This window comes from Leptodactylus fuscus, chromosome 8 (genome assembly GCF_031893055.1).
Source record: "Leptodactylus fuscus isolate aLepFus1 chromosome 8, aLepFus1.hap2, whole genome shotgun sequence".
In the NCBI taxonomy this organism is placed as follows: Eukaryota; Metazoa; Chordata; class Amphibia; order Anura; family Leptodactylidae; genus Leptodactylus; species Leptodactylus fuscus.
In genome coordinates this window covers 16,987,483-17,003,399 of record NC_134272.1, presented here as the reverse complement: position 1 = coordinate 17,003,399, position 15,917 = coordinate 16,987,483, and the positions used below count along the sequence as shown (strand labels likewise).

At 43.0% G+C, this 15,917-nt stretch overlaps 2 protein-coding genes across 2 annotated transcripts; one reads left to right on the top strand and one right to left on the bottom strand.

Annotated features, from left to right (window-relative positions):
- Positions 1-8,717: 8,717 nt before the first annotated feature.
- Positions 8,718-9,650, top strand: LOC142216738 (olfactory receptor 1L4-like). Its single transcript, XM_075284770.1, has one exon. It carries the CDS (start codon positions 8,718-8,720, stop codon positions 9,648-9,650), a length of 933 nt encoding a protein of 310 aa, XP_075140871.1.
- Positions 9,651-13,322: 3,672 nt separating this feature from the next.
- LOC142216736 (tripartite motif-containing protein 75-like) lies at positions 13,323-14,942 on the bottom strand. Its single transcript, XM_075284769.1, has one exon. It carries the CDS (start codon positions 14,940-14,942, stop codon positions 13,323-13,325), a length of 1,620 nt encoding a protein of 539 aa, XP_075140870.1.
- Positions 14,943-15,917: the final 975 nt, after the last annotated feature.

Here is a 15,917-nt window from a genome sequence, read left to right as displayed (position 1 = left end):
TCAAGTCTAATACTTCAGTATTGCATGTCATCTCCAAGTGGTTGTATGAACATACATAAACTGGATAGGTGTTTCTCATCATTGGACAGCCGGTATGGAATTTTTAGCGCAAATTAAGCCAAAATTCTGGTCCATTTGACTTATTAAATCTGCCCCAATCCATGGATTCTTCTGAAGATAAGTATCCATGATGTTTAATGTTCCTGAAGTTCCATCCTCCTAAGGTCCCATGTGAAGATAATCTTTATGAAGCTCCTGAATCTAGATGTTCCTGCTGATTTGGGTTCTTCAGCTACATCTTTGTGAAGCCCCATATTGCCAAAGTTCCACGTTAAACTCCACCATCCTGAAGCTAGATGGTCCTGCTGTTTCATGTTCCTGAAGATTCATGCTTTTGAAGCTCCACTGAATTACAGATCCATTTTTCTGAAGTTTCATCTTCCTTCAGCTCCATGTTCCTTATAATCTGGGGGTAATTTATTGAGACCACTGATTCTTAAAGGGGTTGTCCAGACAAAAATGGACATTGACTTTATTGTTTAAATAGGCCAGGGTAAGTTAAAAAAAATTTAAAAAATCATACTCATCTTTCCTGGATGCTCCAGTGCCTCCCAGCACAGTCCAGTCTTCTCGGTCCAGTGTAGACGTATGGTAGAGGGCTCAGCCAGACCTGACCGCTGAGGCCAATCAGCAACCTCAGTGAAGAGCAGGCAATGTCACTACCTGTGACATCACGGGTCTCTTCCTGAGGCCTGCTGAGGCTGCTTATTGGCCTCAATGGTCACATAACATGATTGCCGAGGCCAATCACGGCTTAGCGGAAGTGATCCGTGACATCACAGCCAGTAAACAGTTTCACTTTGAGAAGACGCCAAAGCAGAAGGACTGGACCATGCGGAGAGGACACCGGAGCAGTGGCATAACTACCACCGTAGCAGCAGAGGCAGCTGCCACAGGGCCCGGGACATTAGGGGCCCGGTGACAGCCGCTACCGCTGCTATCATTATACTCGGGGGTCTTTTCGGACCCCCGAGTATAGTGATCAGCGGCCCCGGAGAGGTAAGAAACATAAAAAACACTGTTACTTACTTCTCTGCAATCTGGGCAGGCTTCGGCCTAGTCGTCTGACGTCTCATGACCCCGGCCTGTGTCCCGGGTCATGTGATGTCTGATGTCATTGAAGATGGACTACTTTGGAGGCCAACAGCGTAGGAGCCGGGAGATAGGTGAGTAACAGAGGGGTTTTTTATGTTTTTCTCCCCTTGGGTCTCCGATTATTATACTCTGGGGTCTGAAAAGACCCCAGAGTATAATAATTGTTTATGGGTGTCCACAGTGGGACATAATACTGTGTGCAGGGGCCACTATGGGGTACAATACTGTGTGCAGGGGCCACTATGGGGGATAATACTGTGTGCAGGGGACACTATTAGGGACAATACTGTGTGCAGGGGCCACTATGGGGGATAATACTGTGTGCAGGGGACACTATTAGGGACAATACTGTGTGCAGGAGCCACTATGGGGGATAATACTGTGTGCAGGGGCCACTATGGGGGATAATACTGTGTGCAGGGGACACTATTAGGGACAATACTGTGTGCAGGGGCCACTATGGGGGATAATACTGTGTGCAGGGGCCACTATGGGGGATAATACTGTGTGGAAGGGCCACTATGGGGGATAATACTGTGTGGAGGGGCCACTATGGGGGATAATACTGTGTGCAGGGCCACTATGGGGGATAATACTGTGTGGAAGAGCCACTATGGGGCATACCGTGTTTCCCCGATAGTAAGCCACCCCCGATAGTAAGACGTAGCGGGGGTTTTAGGGAGGTCAGCTAATGTAAGACATACCCCGAAAGTAAGACATAGTGGGACTTTCGGGGTAAAAATAATGTAAGACACTGTCTTACTTTCGGGGGGGTGTTACTACTGTATCGGGGAAACATGGGGCTCCGCTGTGCTGTGAGAGCCGGGAGGAACTCCCCCTCCCTCCCTGATAATGCCCGTCTATGGACGAGTACTGCGAGCAGAGGGAGGGGGCGTTCCTCCCGGCTCTCACAGCACAGCACTGTGAAGAAGGACTTTGCCGGCGGCCGTTTAACCCCCCGCGTGCCAGCCGCTTCTATTCATTTCAATGGCACGCTTCCATTGAAATGAATGGAAGCGCTCGGCACGCGAGGAGTTAAAGGGATTCTTCCATTAAAAGAAGTTCTTTCCACTGACCACGTCGGAATAGCCTTAAAAAAGGCTATTCGTCTCCTACCTGTTCCCATAGCCAGCGCCGCCTTCTTCCTCAGCTGCGTCCGCCCCGTCTATGTCCCCGTCGGGCCTCATGGATGACGCATGCGCAGTCGGCTCTAACAGGCTCTCGCAGCCAGAGCCGACTGCTCATGCGTCATCCATGAGGCCCGACGGGGACATAGTCGGGGCGGACGCAGCTGAGGAAGAAGGCGGCGCTGGCTATGGCAACAGGTAAGAGACGAATAGCCTTTTTTAAGGCTATTCCGACGTGGTCAGTGGAAAGAACTTCTTTTAATGGTAGAATCCCGTTAAGCGGCGGCCGCCGGCAAAGTCTGCCTGCCGCTTCCATACATTGCAATGGGAGAGCGCTATTCAAATAGTAATCGCGCATCTCTAACTTCAATTGTAAGAAGTTACAATTGAAGTTAGAGATGAACGAATACTATTTGAATAGCGCGCTCCCATTGCAATGTATGGAAGCGGCAGGCAGACTTTGCCAGCGGCCGCCGCTTAACTCCTCGTGTGCCGCCGCTTCAATCCATATGATTGATGATGATGGGGGGGGGAGAGGGTGGTTGGTTTTCCCAATATAAGACATACCCCGAAAGTAAGACATAGTGGGACTTTTGGGGGTAAAATGAATGTAAGACACTGTCTTACTTTCGGGGAAACACGGTAATAGAGCGCACAGGAATGCATAGGAGGGAGTCGGTTTTTTTCACCTCCCCTGGCATATTTAAAATAAAAAATAGCCTGGACAATCTCTTCAAGCCAGTCTTCATGGATTACTCAACAGGTGCACAACTTGCCAGAATTACTGAGGTTCTGGCCTCTAAATAACTCTAATGCAAGTAGGTGAACCTGATCTCAAATCTAGGCCAATTAAGGCAGCTATGGTAAATTTTGTGTACAGGAGCCTTCCCACTGTGGCATGTGGGGCTTATAGTTGCCACAGTGCATCAAAAATGGACCATGTTGAGACACATTTTTGGCCACTTTCCAGGTGCAACAGCCTTTGTAAATGTGAGCTTCTGTGTTTCTGAAAATCCATCTTCTTCCAGCTCAATGTTCTTTCAGTAATATGTTCCTGATTCACCATGTTTCTGAAACCATAGGCTCCTGAGGCCTTATATTCCTAAGGTTGTATGTCTGAGATACTAAAGTTTTTAAGGCATACCTAATTACCTAATAGGGGATACCATGATGATGTTTTAATAAAATATGGTTTTTACTTATATCTTATTTGACACAAAATACTGTGAGCCAGTACCATAAGATATGTAGAAGCATCATGATACTAAATTTCCCCAATAAAATATTTTTTTCCTTGTAAAGCGTTATTCTTAATTATTAATAAATAATAAGGAGAGAACCACCATTTAGGTGTGTGGAGTCCAGTGGCGTAACTAGGAATGGCGGGGCCCCGTGGCGAACTTTTGACATGGGGCCCCCCGACACCGAAGATCTCGACCGAGTCCCTCCTACGCATTCCTGCGCGCTCTATTATGTTCCATAGTGGCCCCTGCACACAGTATTATACCCAATAGTGGCCCCTGCACACAGTATTATACCCAATAGTGGCCCCTGCACACACTATTATGTCCCATAGTGGCCCCTGCACACAGTATTATACCCAATAGTGGCCACTGCACACAGTATTATGTCCCATAGTGGCCCCTGCACACAGTATTATGTCCCATAGTGGCCCCTGCACACACTATTATGTCCCTTAGTGGCCCCTACAGGACTAAATACTGTCACGTCACCCGCTGACCACTATACCAGGACAAATTGTGGATAAAAAATCTGGCCCTGTGCATTACAATTTAGTAACTCCATGTGCCTCATATTAATAGCAGTTAACCCCATCATCTCCCTCACATTAACCCCTGTTTGCCTCACCATAAGAGTTACTGATATGTGAGAGACATGGAGGTAATAATAAAGTATCTTCATTACTATTACCCCCATATGTCTCACATATCAGTAACTCTTATGGTGAGGCAAACAGGGGTTAATGTGAGGGAGATGATGGGGTTAACTGCTATTAATATGAGGCACATGGAGTTACTAAAACACAAGTAATCCCCCCATATGCCTGACATTAATAAGTAACCCCAGTACGTACCTGTGTAGCTTTAGTTTCATTTTCCTTCTTCCTCCAGTGCAGGACGGACGGCAGGAGCTCGGCAGGGATAAGCCCCGCCTCCTCCTCTCATTGGTGGGCAGAGGACAGGCAGAGAAAGGGAGGGGGGAGAGAGGGGGAGCGTGCTGAAGCGCTGACAGGAGCCAGACCTGCAGCTCCTGTGTCTCAGCCGTTGTTGCAGCTTCGGGGCCCCCTGTTGGTGGAAAGTATTCCACCAACAGGGGGCCCCGATCATTATACTCGGGGGTCCGAAAAGACCTCCGAGAATAATGATAGCAGCGGTAGCAGCTGTCACCGGGCCCCTGATGTCCCGGGCCCTGTGGCAGCTGCTACCGCTGCTATGGTGGTAGTTACGCCACTGGTGGAGTCTTATTAAGCCATGAGTGCTCCAATGTGCAAAGGAACATGGGAAGAATATGCAAATCTGACTTCCATGATGTAATTAGGATGTCAGTGCCTCAAGTATGCACACCAATAGAGGGCGCTGACTGAGAATGTGCAAGTCTGTCTTCCATGATGTAATTAGGAAGACCCTCAACCCTGTCTAAGCCTCTCACCTCTGCCAGATCAGTCCTCTCTGCGCTAAGCTGATGAGATACAAATACATCGAAAAAGCTGTCCTTGGCTGAGAGACTGTATCTGGTAAAATCCCAACATCATTGCAAATAAAGGCCTCTGAGAAGGTCGGCATGATGTTAAAGGGAGCGCCCTCTATTGGATTGTTTGACTGAGACTCTGTCTTCCTAATTACATCATGGAAGATAGACCTGCACATTCTCAGTGAGCGCCCTCTATTGGTGTGCATACTTGAGGCACTGACATCCTAATTACATCATGGAAGTCAGATTTGCATATTCTTCCCATGTAATAAATGTGTGGCAATGTGTCCTTAGAACAAATAAAATCTCAGTCACTCTGCTGGGAATGTAATACGCAGCAATTTTCTCACTGCTTTTCTGCAACAAGGCCTGGGGTGGATTTACTTGTGTGTTACCTGTGGTGGGTTATTGGGCAGAGCCCATCTTAAAAAATACGTTTAGCATAAAAAAGCGATAAACGTGGTATAGGTAGAGTCAAGCACACAGCTCTATGTACCTAATTCTTATTTTTGTCATTTACTTATATAGTGGCAACATATTCTGCAACACTTTACAAATATTGTCATCACTCACTGTCCCAGATAGGGCTTGGAGTGTGGGAGGACAAAGAAATAAACTCCATGCAGATGATGTACGTGGCTGGATTAGAACCCAGGACACAGTCTTAAACACTGAGCTACCTTCTCTAATAAAGAATGCAGATGTAAGAAGGAAAACCTTTCCACCACTTCATCCCACATCACTGTCATATTTTACTATGACTCAGCTGTCTATTTCCTTCCACCGTCAGACCAAACCGGTTGTTAGACCTCGTCACATATCTTTGAAACCCATATTAAATCCAATCATCTACATTTGATGTCACCATAAAATGAAGAAAGCTAAAGACTGGTTACCGTAACAATATAACACTACGACTTCATGAACGTGACCAAGTGTGCAGGCCGAGGTTTTTCCGGTGGGGGTTATGATTCTGAGTGGTGTCCTAGATCTGAAAATGACAGACTTTATTTTAATTACTTAGCACAAGAAATTCTATTTTCACAATCAGATTTTTGCAGTATTTGAAGCTAAAACTAGGAATGATCCAAACCTAGATTCAGAAAACTTCTTGCAAAAACTGAGTGTGTAAATGTAGCCTAATTCCCTAACTTTACTTGTCATTAGATGTTAAATTTAAAAAAGTAAATTTCTCGTTTTTTACAAATTTGTTTCCCATTTTATAAGTGATCCAGACAAAATCCACTTCAATGAGTTTTTTTTTATAGTCAATGTTTTTTGTCCCATTAAAAAGAGTAAAGAGGCCATAATCATAATAATGATATGTACTAGGGCGAGTCCGCACTCCGGTTATATTAACACTTCTGTTGGCCTCCCTGTCTTATCAGCGTTTTCTGCATGAGGTTGCTATCTCTCCAGTCAATGCTGTGCAGGGTGGAACTAGTTATATCAATTCATTTGTGACTGTAGAAAAAAAAATGGCTCCCCACGTGGGATTTTTCGTGGTGCAGTGAAAAGCTGGGAAATATACTCGAGTATATAATATACTCGTATACTCGAGTATAAGCCGAGTTTTTCAGCAAAGTTTTTGTGCTGAAAAAGCCTCCCTCGGCTTATATTTGAGTCAAGCACAAAAAAAAAATTGTGATTGGGGGGGAGGGGGGGTCTATGACCAGCCACAATAGTAATGTATAGAATCTCCCATAAAATAGTGGGAAAAAGAGAAGCTATATAATAAAATAAAAAAATAAAATAAATGAAAGTTCTAAATCCCTCCTTTCCCTAGAATACATATAAAAGTAGAAAAATACTGTGAAACACATACACATTAGGTATCCCTGTGTCTGAGAGTGCCCGGTCTACTGAATATAGGGGATCTGCAGTGCTCCTGTTCCGTAGGGAAGGGGTTAATAGGAGCACTGTAGATACGCTATATTTAGCCGGGGGGGGGGGGGACCCAGTCCTCAATCTCAGGGAAGGGACAGACAGACAACCAAAACACCCCCTCCCCTTCCCCAGCACCCAGCAACTACTGCACCCAAAAACTCCGACCATTTTAATTTTTGAAATTTTCCAGTAGCTCCTCCCTCCTCCCTCCTCCCTCCTCCCTCCTCCCTCCTCCCTCCTCCGCTTATACTCGAGTCAATAAGTTTTCCCAGTTTTTTGTGGGGATAATGTCACTCCTTAAGGAGAGACCACCTATTAGGTGTGTGGAGCCATAGTCGCTCCACTGTAAGGGATCATGGGAGGAATATGCAAATCTGTCTCCCAAGATGTAAATAGGGAGGCAGTGCCTCTGTTATGCTGCCCTCTATAGGCAGCACCCTGAACATCATGCCCGACTTTCCCAGAAGCCTTTACTGCATAGTGTGGGATTTAAAAAAAAAAAAAAAATGCAGTAAAGGCTTCTGGGAAAGTCGGGCATGATGTTCAGGGTGCTTCCTATAGAGGGCAGCATAACAGAGGCACTGTCTCCCTATTTACATCTTGGAAGACAGATTTGCATATTCCTTCCAGTTTTTTGTGGTAAAATTAGGGGCCTCGGCTTATACTCGAGTATAGACGGTACATGGAAAACTATATTATCTTTTCAGAAATTTATTAAATTAAATTCTATTCTATAAACTCTATTTGCTGTGAATTAATTCGGATAGAATCAAATCTTTTTGGGAAATCCGGAGAAGCGGCCGAATCGAATTTTTCAAAACTTCCTTCATCTCTAATTAAGAAGATAAAATGGTAATGGAAATGTGAAGGTTAATTTATCAAACAAGAGTAATTATTATAATTAGGACGCAGCCAAAGCCATCTCTAGAGGGAAACTATGAATATGTCTTTTATATACCCTCAGAGGGGCAAACACCTATAAATATTCCCTGTACTTCATCTATCGTACACTGGCAGCTACAGTATAACATGCCGCATTGTGTTCTTCATCTGACATTTACATCGGTGCATATTATTTCCTTTCATTCCTGGATTGTCTGCTAATCCAACTTTCAGGAGTAACATTTAATATTTTTTTTCAGCACACAATATTACTTATATGCGTTTATTTTATATCTCTATAGTTTACTTTGCTTTTAGTTCTAAGCAAAAATGATTGGACTGGTAACTGCCTGCAGTTTTATATATAGTATTGTGCAAAAGTGTAAGGCAGGTTCGGAAAAAATACTGCAAAAGAAGAATGCTTTCAGAAATAGAAGGGGTAATAGATTATTTTTGCCAATCAGTAAAATGAACTGAATGAAGAAAAGAGAAATTTAAAATCCTATCAATATTTGGTGTGACCTTTGCCCCTTGGAGCAGGAGTCCTGGAAGTGATGATACAGATATAACCCTGATCTCAACATCATCCAGTCTGTCTGGGATGACATGAAGAGACAGAAGTATTGGAGCAAGCCTACATCTGCAGAAGATCTGGGCTTAGTTCTCCAAGATGGTGGAAACCACCTCCTTATCGAGTTCTGCCAAAAACTGTCTGCAAGTACCGAGAAGAACTGATGTAAGACAAAGGCTGCTCACACCAAACATTGATGTGATTTACATTTCTCTCTTCTTCTTTTTTTCTCAATGTGTGGATGAGATTAGACAAAATCCACAAGGTTGGGCTTCAGCCTAAGTCAATGAGTCTATTGAATTCACTTCCTCTTGACATTTTTGGCAGGCAGAATATAAATTAATGGTGACCTTTCTTATTTGTTTAGCAGTATATTAATGTCCATGGAGAACATATCGTACTTCGGTGAATTATACATACTGCCATTTGCCTCTAGACCTCAGGATAGGCTCTTCATCTTCAGTATATTTCTATTGATCTATGTCTTAGGGATTTTAGTGAATGTTACCAGCATTACTGTGATCTACCTGGAGCGGCGCTTACATAACCCAATGTACCTATTCCTTTCTATGCTGTCTATTGTAGACATCTGTTATACAACGGTTATTATCCCGAGGCTCCTGGACATGCTGCTGTCTATGAATAACAAAGTATCGCTGAGACAATGCTTTACACAGATGTTCTTCTTCTTCATGGCTTCTGGATCGGAGGATATCCTTCTGTTTATCATGGCATATGACAGATATGTCGCCATTTGTAGTCCTTTACACTACAGCCAAATCTTAAACAAGACAAACTGTCTCCTCATAACCGTAGGCCTATGGATAGCCGGTGGTCTGAATTCTGTATTTTTTACCATGTCAGCCTCAAACATGTCCTTCTGTCGGTCCAACACAATCCAACAAATCTACTGCGATTCCAAAGCTCTGACGAAGATCGCCTGTGCGGGCACTGAGCTCTTCTATATAGCCGTATATCTTGAAATACTTGTATTGGGACTTGGGCCATTCTTGTGCAGTTTGACATCTTATGTAAAAATTATTGGTGTTATTTTAAGAATGAAATCCGAGGATGGAAGGATGAAAGTCTTCTCCACATGCTCATCCCACCTTGCCATCCTTCTTCTGTATTATGGCACAGCAACCTCTGCGTTTTTGATGCCCTCAGAACAATCCCATCTTCTCCATCAGATTTTTACTGCATTATATTCTACAATTACTCCCATACTAAATCCTCTACTATATAGTCTACGAAATAAAGACGTCCAGAGGGCTCTGCTGAGATTGTTGAGGCCTAAAAATAACAGAAGCAAATAACTCCAGATGAGGACTCAGAACAAAACAATGAATTATTTTAAATTTTAATATACAATTTGTTACATATTTACCTTCATAGAAAGGCAATGACTGGCTTTATTGTGTCTGCCTGACCATGGAGTCGAGTCACTGGTTTAGTCTACTGACCTGGATGGCTTTGTTTCATGTTGTGGCACATTGTAGGTAAATGAATGAAGATTGTGTCACTGTCTAAATAGTTCTGGATTTTAATCAATATTTACCATATATACTCGAGTATAAACCGACCCAAATATAAGCCGAGGCCCCTAATTTTACCACAAAATACTGGGAAAACTTATTGACTCGAGTATAAGCTGAGGGGGGGGGGGGAATGCAGCAGCTATTGGTAATTTTTCAAAAATTAAAAAGGTCGGAGTTTTTGGGTGCAGTAGATGGTGGGGAAGGGGAGGGGGTGTTTTGGTTGTCTGTCTGCCCCTTTCATGAACCTGAGGACTGTTTTTTTTCCCCCACTTGGCATTCAGTCTGGCTGAATATAGGGTATCTGCAGTGCTCCTATTAACCCCTTCCCGACGGAACAGGAGCACTGCAGATCCCCTATATTCAGTAGACCAGGCACTGTCAGACACAGGGATACCTAATGTGTATGTGTTTCACAGTAATTTTCTACTTTTAGATGTAACTCAGACCTGGTGTCTTTCTTTCATTGCACCAATTGTTTGCTACACTAGCTCTTCAGTGGGATCAGACCAGTCGGGCTCACCTTTGATCCCTATACACACCACTGAAGATTGAGCACCCATGATCCTGTTATCTGGTTGTCCTTTCTTGCACTATTTTTGGTAGGTACTAACCAATGCTCACCAGAAACACCCAATAAGTCCTGCCTTTTTAGAGATGCTCTGACCCAGTCATCCAGCCGTTCTCATTTGGACCTTGAGCTCAGATTCCTGCACCTCAACTCAAGTACTGACTGACCTATCCTAGCTTATCCCATGATGGGTATCACTGTCCCAAGGTCAATTCATCACTTTATCTATCATTGGATTTAATGTTATGGCTGATACACTCAATAAATACAAGTATGCCAAGTCCTGAATATGTCCTTCTTGTGTGTTTGTTGGGCACTACAAAATGTGGACCAGATACCTCTAATCCGACTCTTCTGACGGAAGCTTTCGCTAAATGATGGAAAAATCTAAGGTGATATCACGTGACTTGCAGTTAAATGTTCCTGTTTGCTGCAAAATGTATGAATGAGGTTGTGGTCAGGATTTTGGGAAGGCAATTTCTTCTACACCTTTCGTCAGAAGTAAATAAGGGCAGGTCTGACAAGACAGAAATGTTTGATAAATGACCGTATTGAAGAAGCTTTGAAGAAGCTTCAGAGCTCACCGCACTGTCCTCCATGTTTGTCTATGGACACTGCATAGCTGTTGGCTGAATCTGGTCATTATCTAGCAAGTGCTATTCACAACCTAACATGAATAATTAGGATAAATCACTATATGAGCAGGCAAGGTAAACATTGGCAATAGTTTAATAATAATTCAATTAACAGAAAACTGAATCCAAATATAGATAAATTAAGGCATGCATCTAGTCATAAAGCAGGTAAATATTCACAACATTAGAGCATTTCCAGTAACATCATATTATAGATCTGTCATTTAAAGGGGTTTTCCACAGAATAGGGAACGACTTGTTGATGGGAATCTGACTAATGGAAACTAATCACGAGAATGGACGTCCTTTCTATCCCCATCTGGTCACACAGGCACACTGCCACTCCATTACACCCCTGGGACTGAGTATCACCAAGCACTGTACTTGGCTAATTCCAGCAGTCCCATAGTGATGACCAGAGCAGTGTCTATGTGATCGCCACTTTGTACAGATGGAGGTGTAAGGTACCCCTATTTTTGTGACCAGTGAGGTATCAGCGTTCAGACCCTGCTGCTTAGACACGTATTCCTCTATCCTGCAGTAAACCTCCATTTAAGGTAAAGGTCCAATCTGATTTTACTGCCCGCTTAATGCTACATAGTTGGTTCACTGGGCATTATCCAGCAGATATAGTGCCTGGTGCTGACCCATGTGACCTGCTTTCGAGTTGCTGGAGGTCACTCAATATTTGCCTATGGAATTCAGAGCAAGGCTCTCATAGGAATACATTGAGAGTCTGAGCGCAGCTTCAATGAATAAGTTTGGTGTAGGGCGCTCTATCTTCAGATACAACAAACAGCAATTTTAACCCTTATGCTACCCCAGTAAAACCCGCTGTGATACAGAAACAAAGTGGGCAATTGAAACAGAATCAAAAACTGGTCCCAATGAAAAATGTGAATACCCAAAACAGGGAAAGGCCTGCTGAATATAACAAGCAGAACCTCGCCTTAAAGGGACCCTATCTTTCAAACACTTTTTTTTCTGAGTAACACGTCAGAATAGTCTTAAGAAAGGCTATTCATCTTCTACCTTTCGTTGTCTTCTCCGCGCCTTCGCCTTCTTACACAGTATTGTAAGCGGCCATTTTCTCGGGGCCTGTGGGCATGCGCAGTCTGCTCTGCCCAAGGCCTAGAAGTCTGAAACCTGCGCCGGAAGAAGAGGATGAAGAGAACGCTGCTGACAAAGATGGAGGCAGCGCTGAAGAGAGTTCTCTCGCAGCATTGGGGACGCCCCCAGTGCTGTCTGAGCGCTGGGGTCCGCCCCCAGTGCTGCGAGAGAACTCGTGTGCATACGGACAAAAAACAGGATTCCTATGGAACGGCGGCGCAGAGAAGACAAAGAAAGGTTGGAGAATAGCCTTTCTTAAGGCTATTCTGACGTGTTACTCAGAAAAAAAAGTGTTTGAAAGATAGGATCCCTTTAAACCATCCAGGTCCTAAGACAACTGAAACTACAACAGGTAGTATAACCTTCATAAACAGAATCTAAAATAAAACATTCTCTGTAACTTACAGGGAGACCGGTCTTCTCACCAGCAGTCATCCTTACAATATTAGTTTCTATCTACTATAATCTACTTTACTAACAGGAAAGCCAAACTCAGCTTTACAAGAAAGGAAACAAAAGGAAAGGAAAGGAAGCAAAAGAAATCATCTCAATGTGGTACTGGGAAGAGGAAAACAATACATCTCTACCGAGAACACAACTCTTCATCAGGTACCTGTTCAAGACCCTCTTGAACAGGTTCTTAAGGACAACAAGATGTTCACATAAGTTGTCCTTCTTTTCTGAAATTCACTTCTACAAGCAACTTAGGAACCGCTCATTTGGGCCGTTTTTTTTCCTACTAGGGGTGGGTTCAGCCTTTCTTAAACCTTTCTGTAACATTCCACTAACCTCCAATAACATGGAAATAACAACATCCTCTCTATGAGCATCTTATTTCTTAAAGTTATATTAAACTGGGAATATCCGCCATGTCTTATTGTAACCTAGATTGTACAATTCTAACAATTGTGAAGGTTACTTTAACCTTAAACTGTAAACATGGCCGCATCTCTAAAGTATTGCATTTTAATGGAGTTTTCAAGACCCAAGGTGTTTTTATATAAACTGCTGATCTCTCCAGTATCTGGTTTTCTTCCCTTATTAAATCTATAGGGAGAATGCGTTTCCACAGTTAAAACTGACATGCTATGTTTTTCAAAAACATTCTCCGCAATGCGGGGCCTTAACCTACTACGATTATATCTTATTTACAATGGGGTTTTTTTTAGGGGGAGGGGTGATCTTGATCCAGCTGTCAACAACATAAAAGGCTGCATGAAGAGGCTCTTGAAACTTAGTTGTGAAGGTATACAGGTGCTCAACTTGTGCACAAAGTCTGTAGAAGGATAGCAGCCCTGCCTTGTAATCTAAAAATACTCCAACAGCACGCATGGCAGGATCATTAGATGCAATCTGCTTAGAATCGGAGTTGTGGCATACTTCGATGTGATCATGACCCCAGATCAGGCACCAGGACTTCTCATTGTATCCTATAAAAGCCTTCAGACCTGTTCTCTCTATGGTGGGATAGGCCACGCCAATGGCTTTCACTCCAGTATTACTAGTCTTCACTTCCCAGAAGTATTTTCCAGAGGAGAACGATGTGATACTGAGGACCTGACTGGTTTTAAACTGGTCTGGCCTGGGTTCTCGAATAAGTTTTCCCCTGGAGTATGTCACGCTTCTGAGGTCGGTGGAAACTGTAAGATAATTATTAGCCGTGGCTTTATTTAGTAATACATTTATGCTGTACTTTAAATAGACCAATTTACTGGATAGGAAGATCGGTAGGTGGTCCACAACCCCTTCAAGGCTTTTCTGTGAGATTATGGAAATCAGTAACATATCCAAGTCCCAGACTGGTGCAGTCAGTATATGATCTACATTGGGCTCTACACTAAGCCTCTTATCACAATAGGCACGGCATACTCGGTCCTGTAAAACAATGAGTGGCTCCATTCTGCTGCAAACATCCTGAACATGTAATAGGTCCAGGGACAGTCTGGATGATCTTTTATCCACAAAAGATATTTCACTAGAAATCTGTTTTGAGACCTGTCCCAATTGTCGTCCAATCTCATTCGTCACACTGACATGAGTGTTTACTAGATGCTCTCGGAAGTTACAAAACATGGCTTCTAAGTCTTTTTTAAGTCCTGCTACATTTTCTTTCTTTTGTTTAAGAGTGCTACGCAAAACATCTCTTCTACCCCTACAAATATCAAGCTCTGATCTTAAGCTTTCGAGAACCTCTTTTAATTGCCCTTTTTTACTCAAAGAGGCTTTCTCCAAGAACTCCACCTGGTGTTCTTGGTGTTCCCCGACCAAGCTGCAGGATGTGCAAATACATGCCTGGTCCTGTAAGCAGAAATACTTGAAGACTTCGTTGTGGATGCGGCATTTTCTGCTCCGCGGTGATGTTGTGGGGTCAACTAAAACATGTTCTTTGCTTTTGCTGTGGACATCCAGGTGTTTGTTGCAAAAAGAAGCCTCACAATGCAAACATGTCCTCACAGCAGTGCCAGGAAAGTGAATACAGTAAGTACAAGGTACCTTCACGGTGGTATGGCAGTCCTGCAAGGATTTATAATACTCTGCTATATTGCTCAGTTTAAAGTTGGCTCGATATAAATCTTCAGGTGAACATGGATTCCTGCACTCGGGACAAGATTTATATCTAACCTCTGGCTCCTGCATGATCAACTGTAGTATGCAGTCCCTGCAGAAATTGTGTCCGCAGCCTAACATTACGGGGCAAGTGTAAACATCTAAACAGATGGAGCATGTGAGCTCATATTTCAGCGTCATGGTTGTCATCTCTGCAGACTCCAAAACCAAATTCTCCCTTTCAATTAGGTCCAGTGTCAAAATGTAGAGTCCAGTATCTGCTCTAAAGATAATGTAAAAAATGAGATATAAGGCCAATATCAAAGAAGCAAAAAGTAAAATTCCTTTACTCGGGGCTTGACTGGTGCCATTGAATGGATCTACAAGGCTCTATCTATCTATCTATCTATCTATCTATCTATCTATCTATCTATCTCCTATCTATCTATCTCCTATCTATCTGTCTGTCTATCTATCTCATATCTATCTCTCTATCTAGCTATCTCCTATTTATCTATCTATCTCCTATTTATCTATCTATCTATCTATCTATCTATCTCCTATCTATCTATCTATCTATCTATCTATCTATCTATCTATCTGTCTATCTATCTTGTATCTATCTATCTAGCTATCTCCTATCTATCTATCTATCTATCTATCTATCTCCTATCTATCTATCTATCTATCTATCTATCTATCTATCTATCTATCTCTCTATCTCTGATCTATCGATCTATCTATCTATCATCTATCTCCTATCTATCTATCTATCTATCTATCTATCTATCTATCTATCTATCTATCACTTTGGCATTGAAAATGTTTCTGCTCCTTACACAACCCATCCTACTGAGCAACACACATGGTATGGCAGCCATTTTATTTTAACCCTATAATCTAACCCCCTTTTTCCCCCTTGTTTATATATGTTGTTGCTTTTCCTAGAGAACCCATAAAATCCCCCTATTGATGATCGTAGGAAGCCAGAGATTTACCATGTAAATGAGTTTTCTGGGACTTTCCAACTATCACTTTGTGACCGGTGGGGCTGACACCTCACTGGGTATCACCACATGTAATACAGCGGCCTGTTAAAAGTAGAAAAAAATAAATAAAAACAAGGGCAAAACTGACTGCAGCGGTAAGGGGTTAATAATGGTCTTGTCTGAATGACCACAAACT

Bases quoted from the DNA above. Each gene is read 5' to 3' on its own strand.
- LOC142216738 (XM_075284770.1), top strand. From the start codon at position 8,718: ATGGAGAACATATCGTACTTCGGTGAATTATACATACTGCCATTTGCC.
- LOC142216736 (XM_075284769.1), bottom strand. From the start codon at position 14,942: ATGACAACCATGACGCTGAAATATGAGCTCACATGCTCCATCTGTTTA.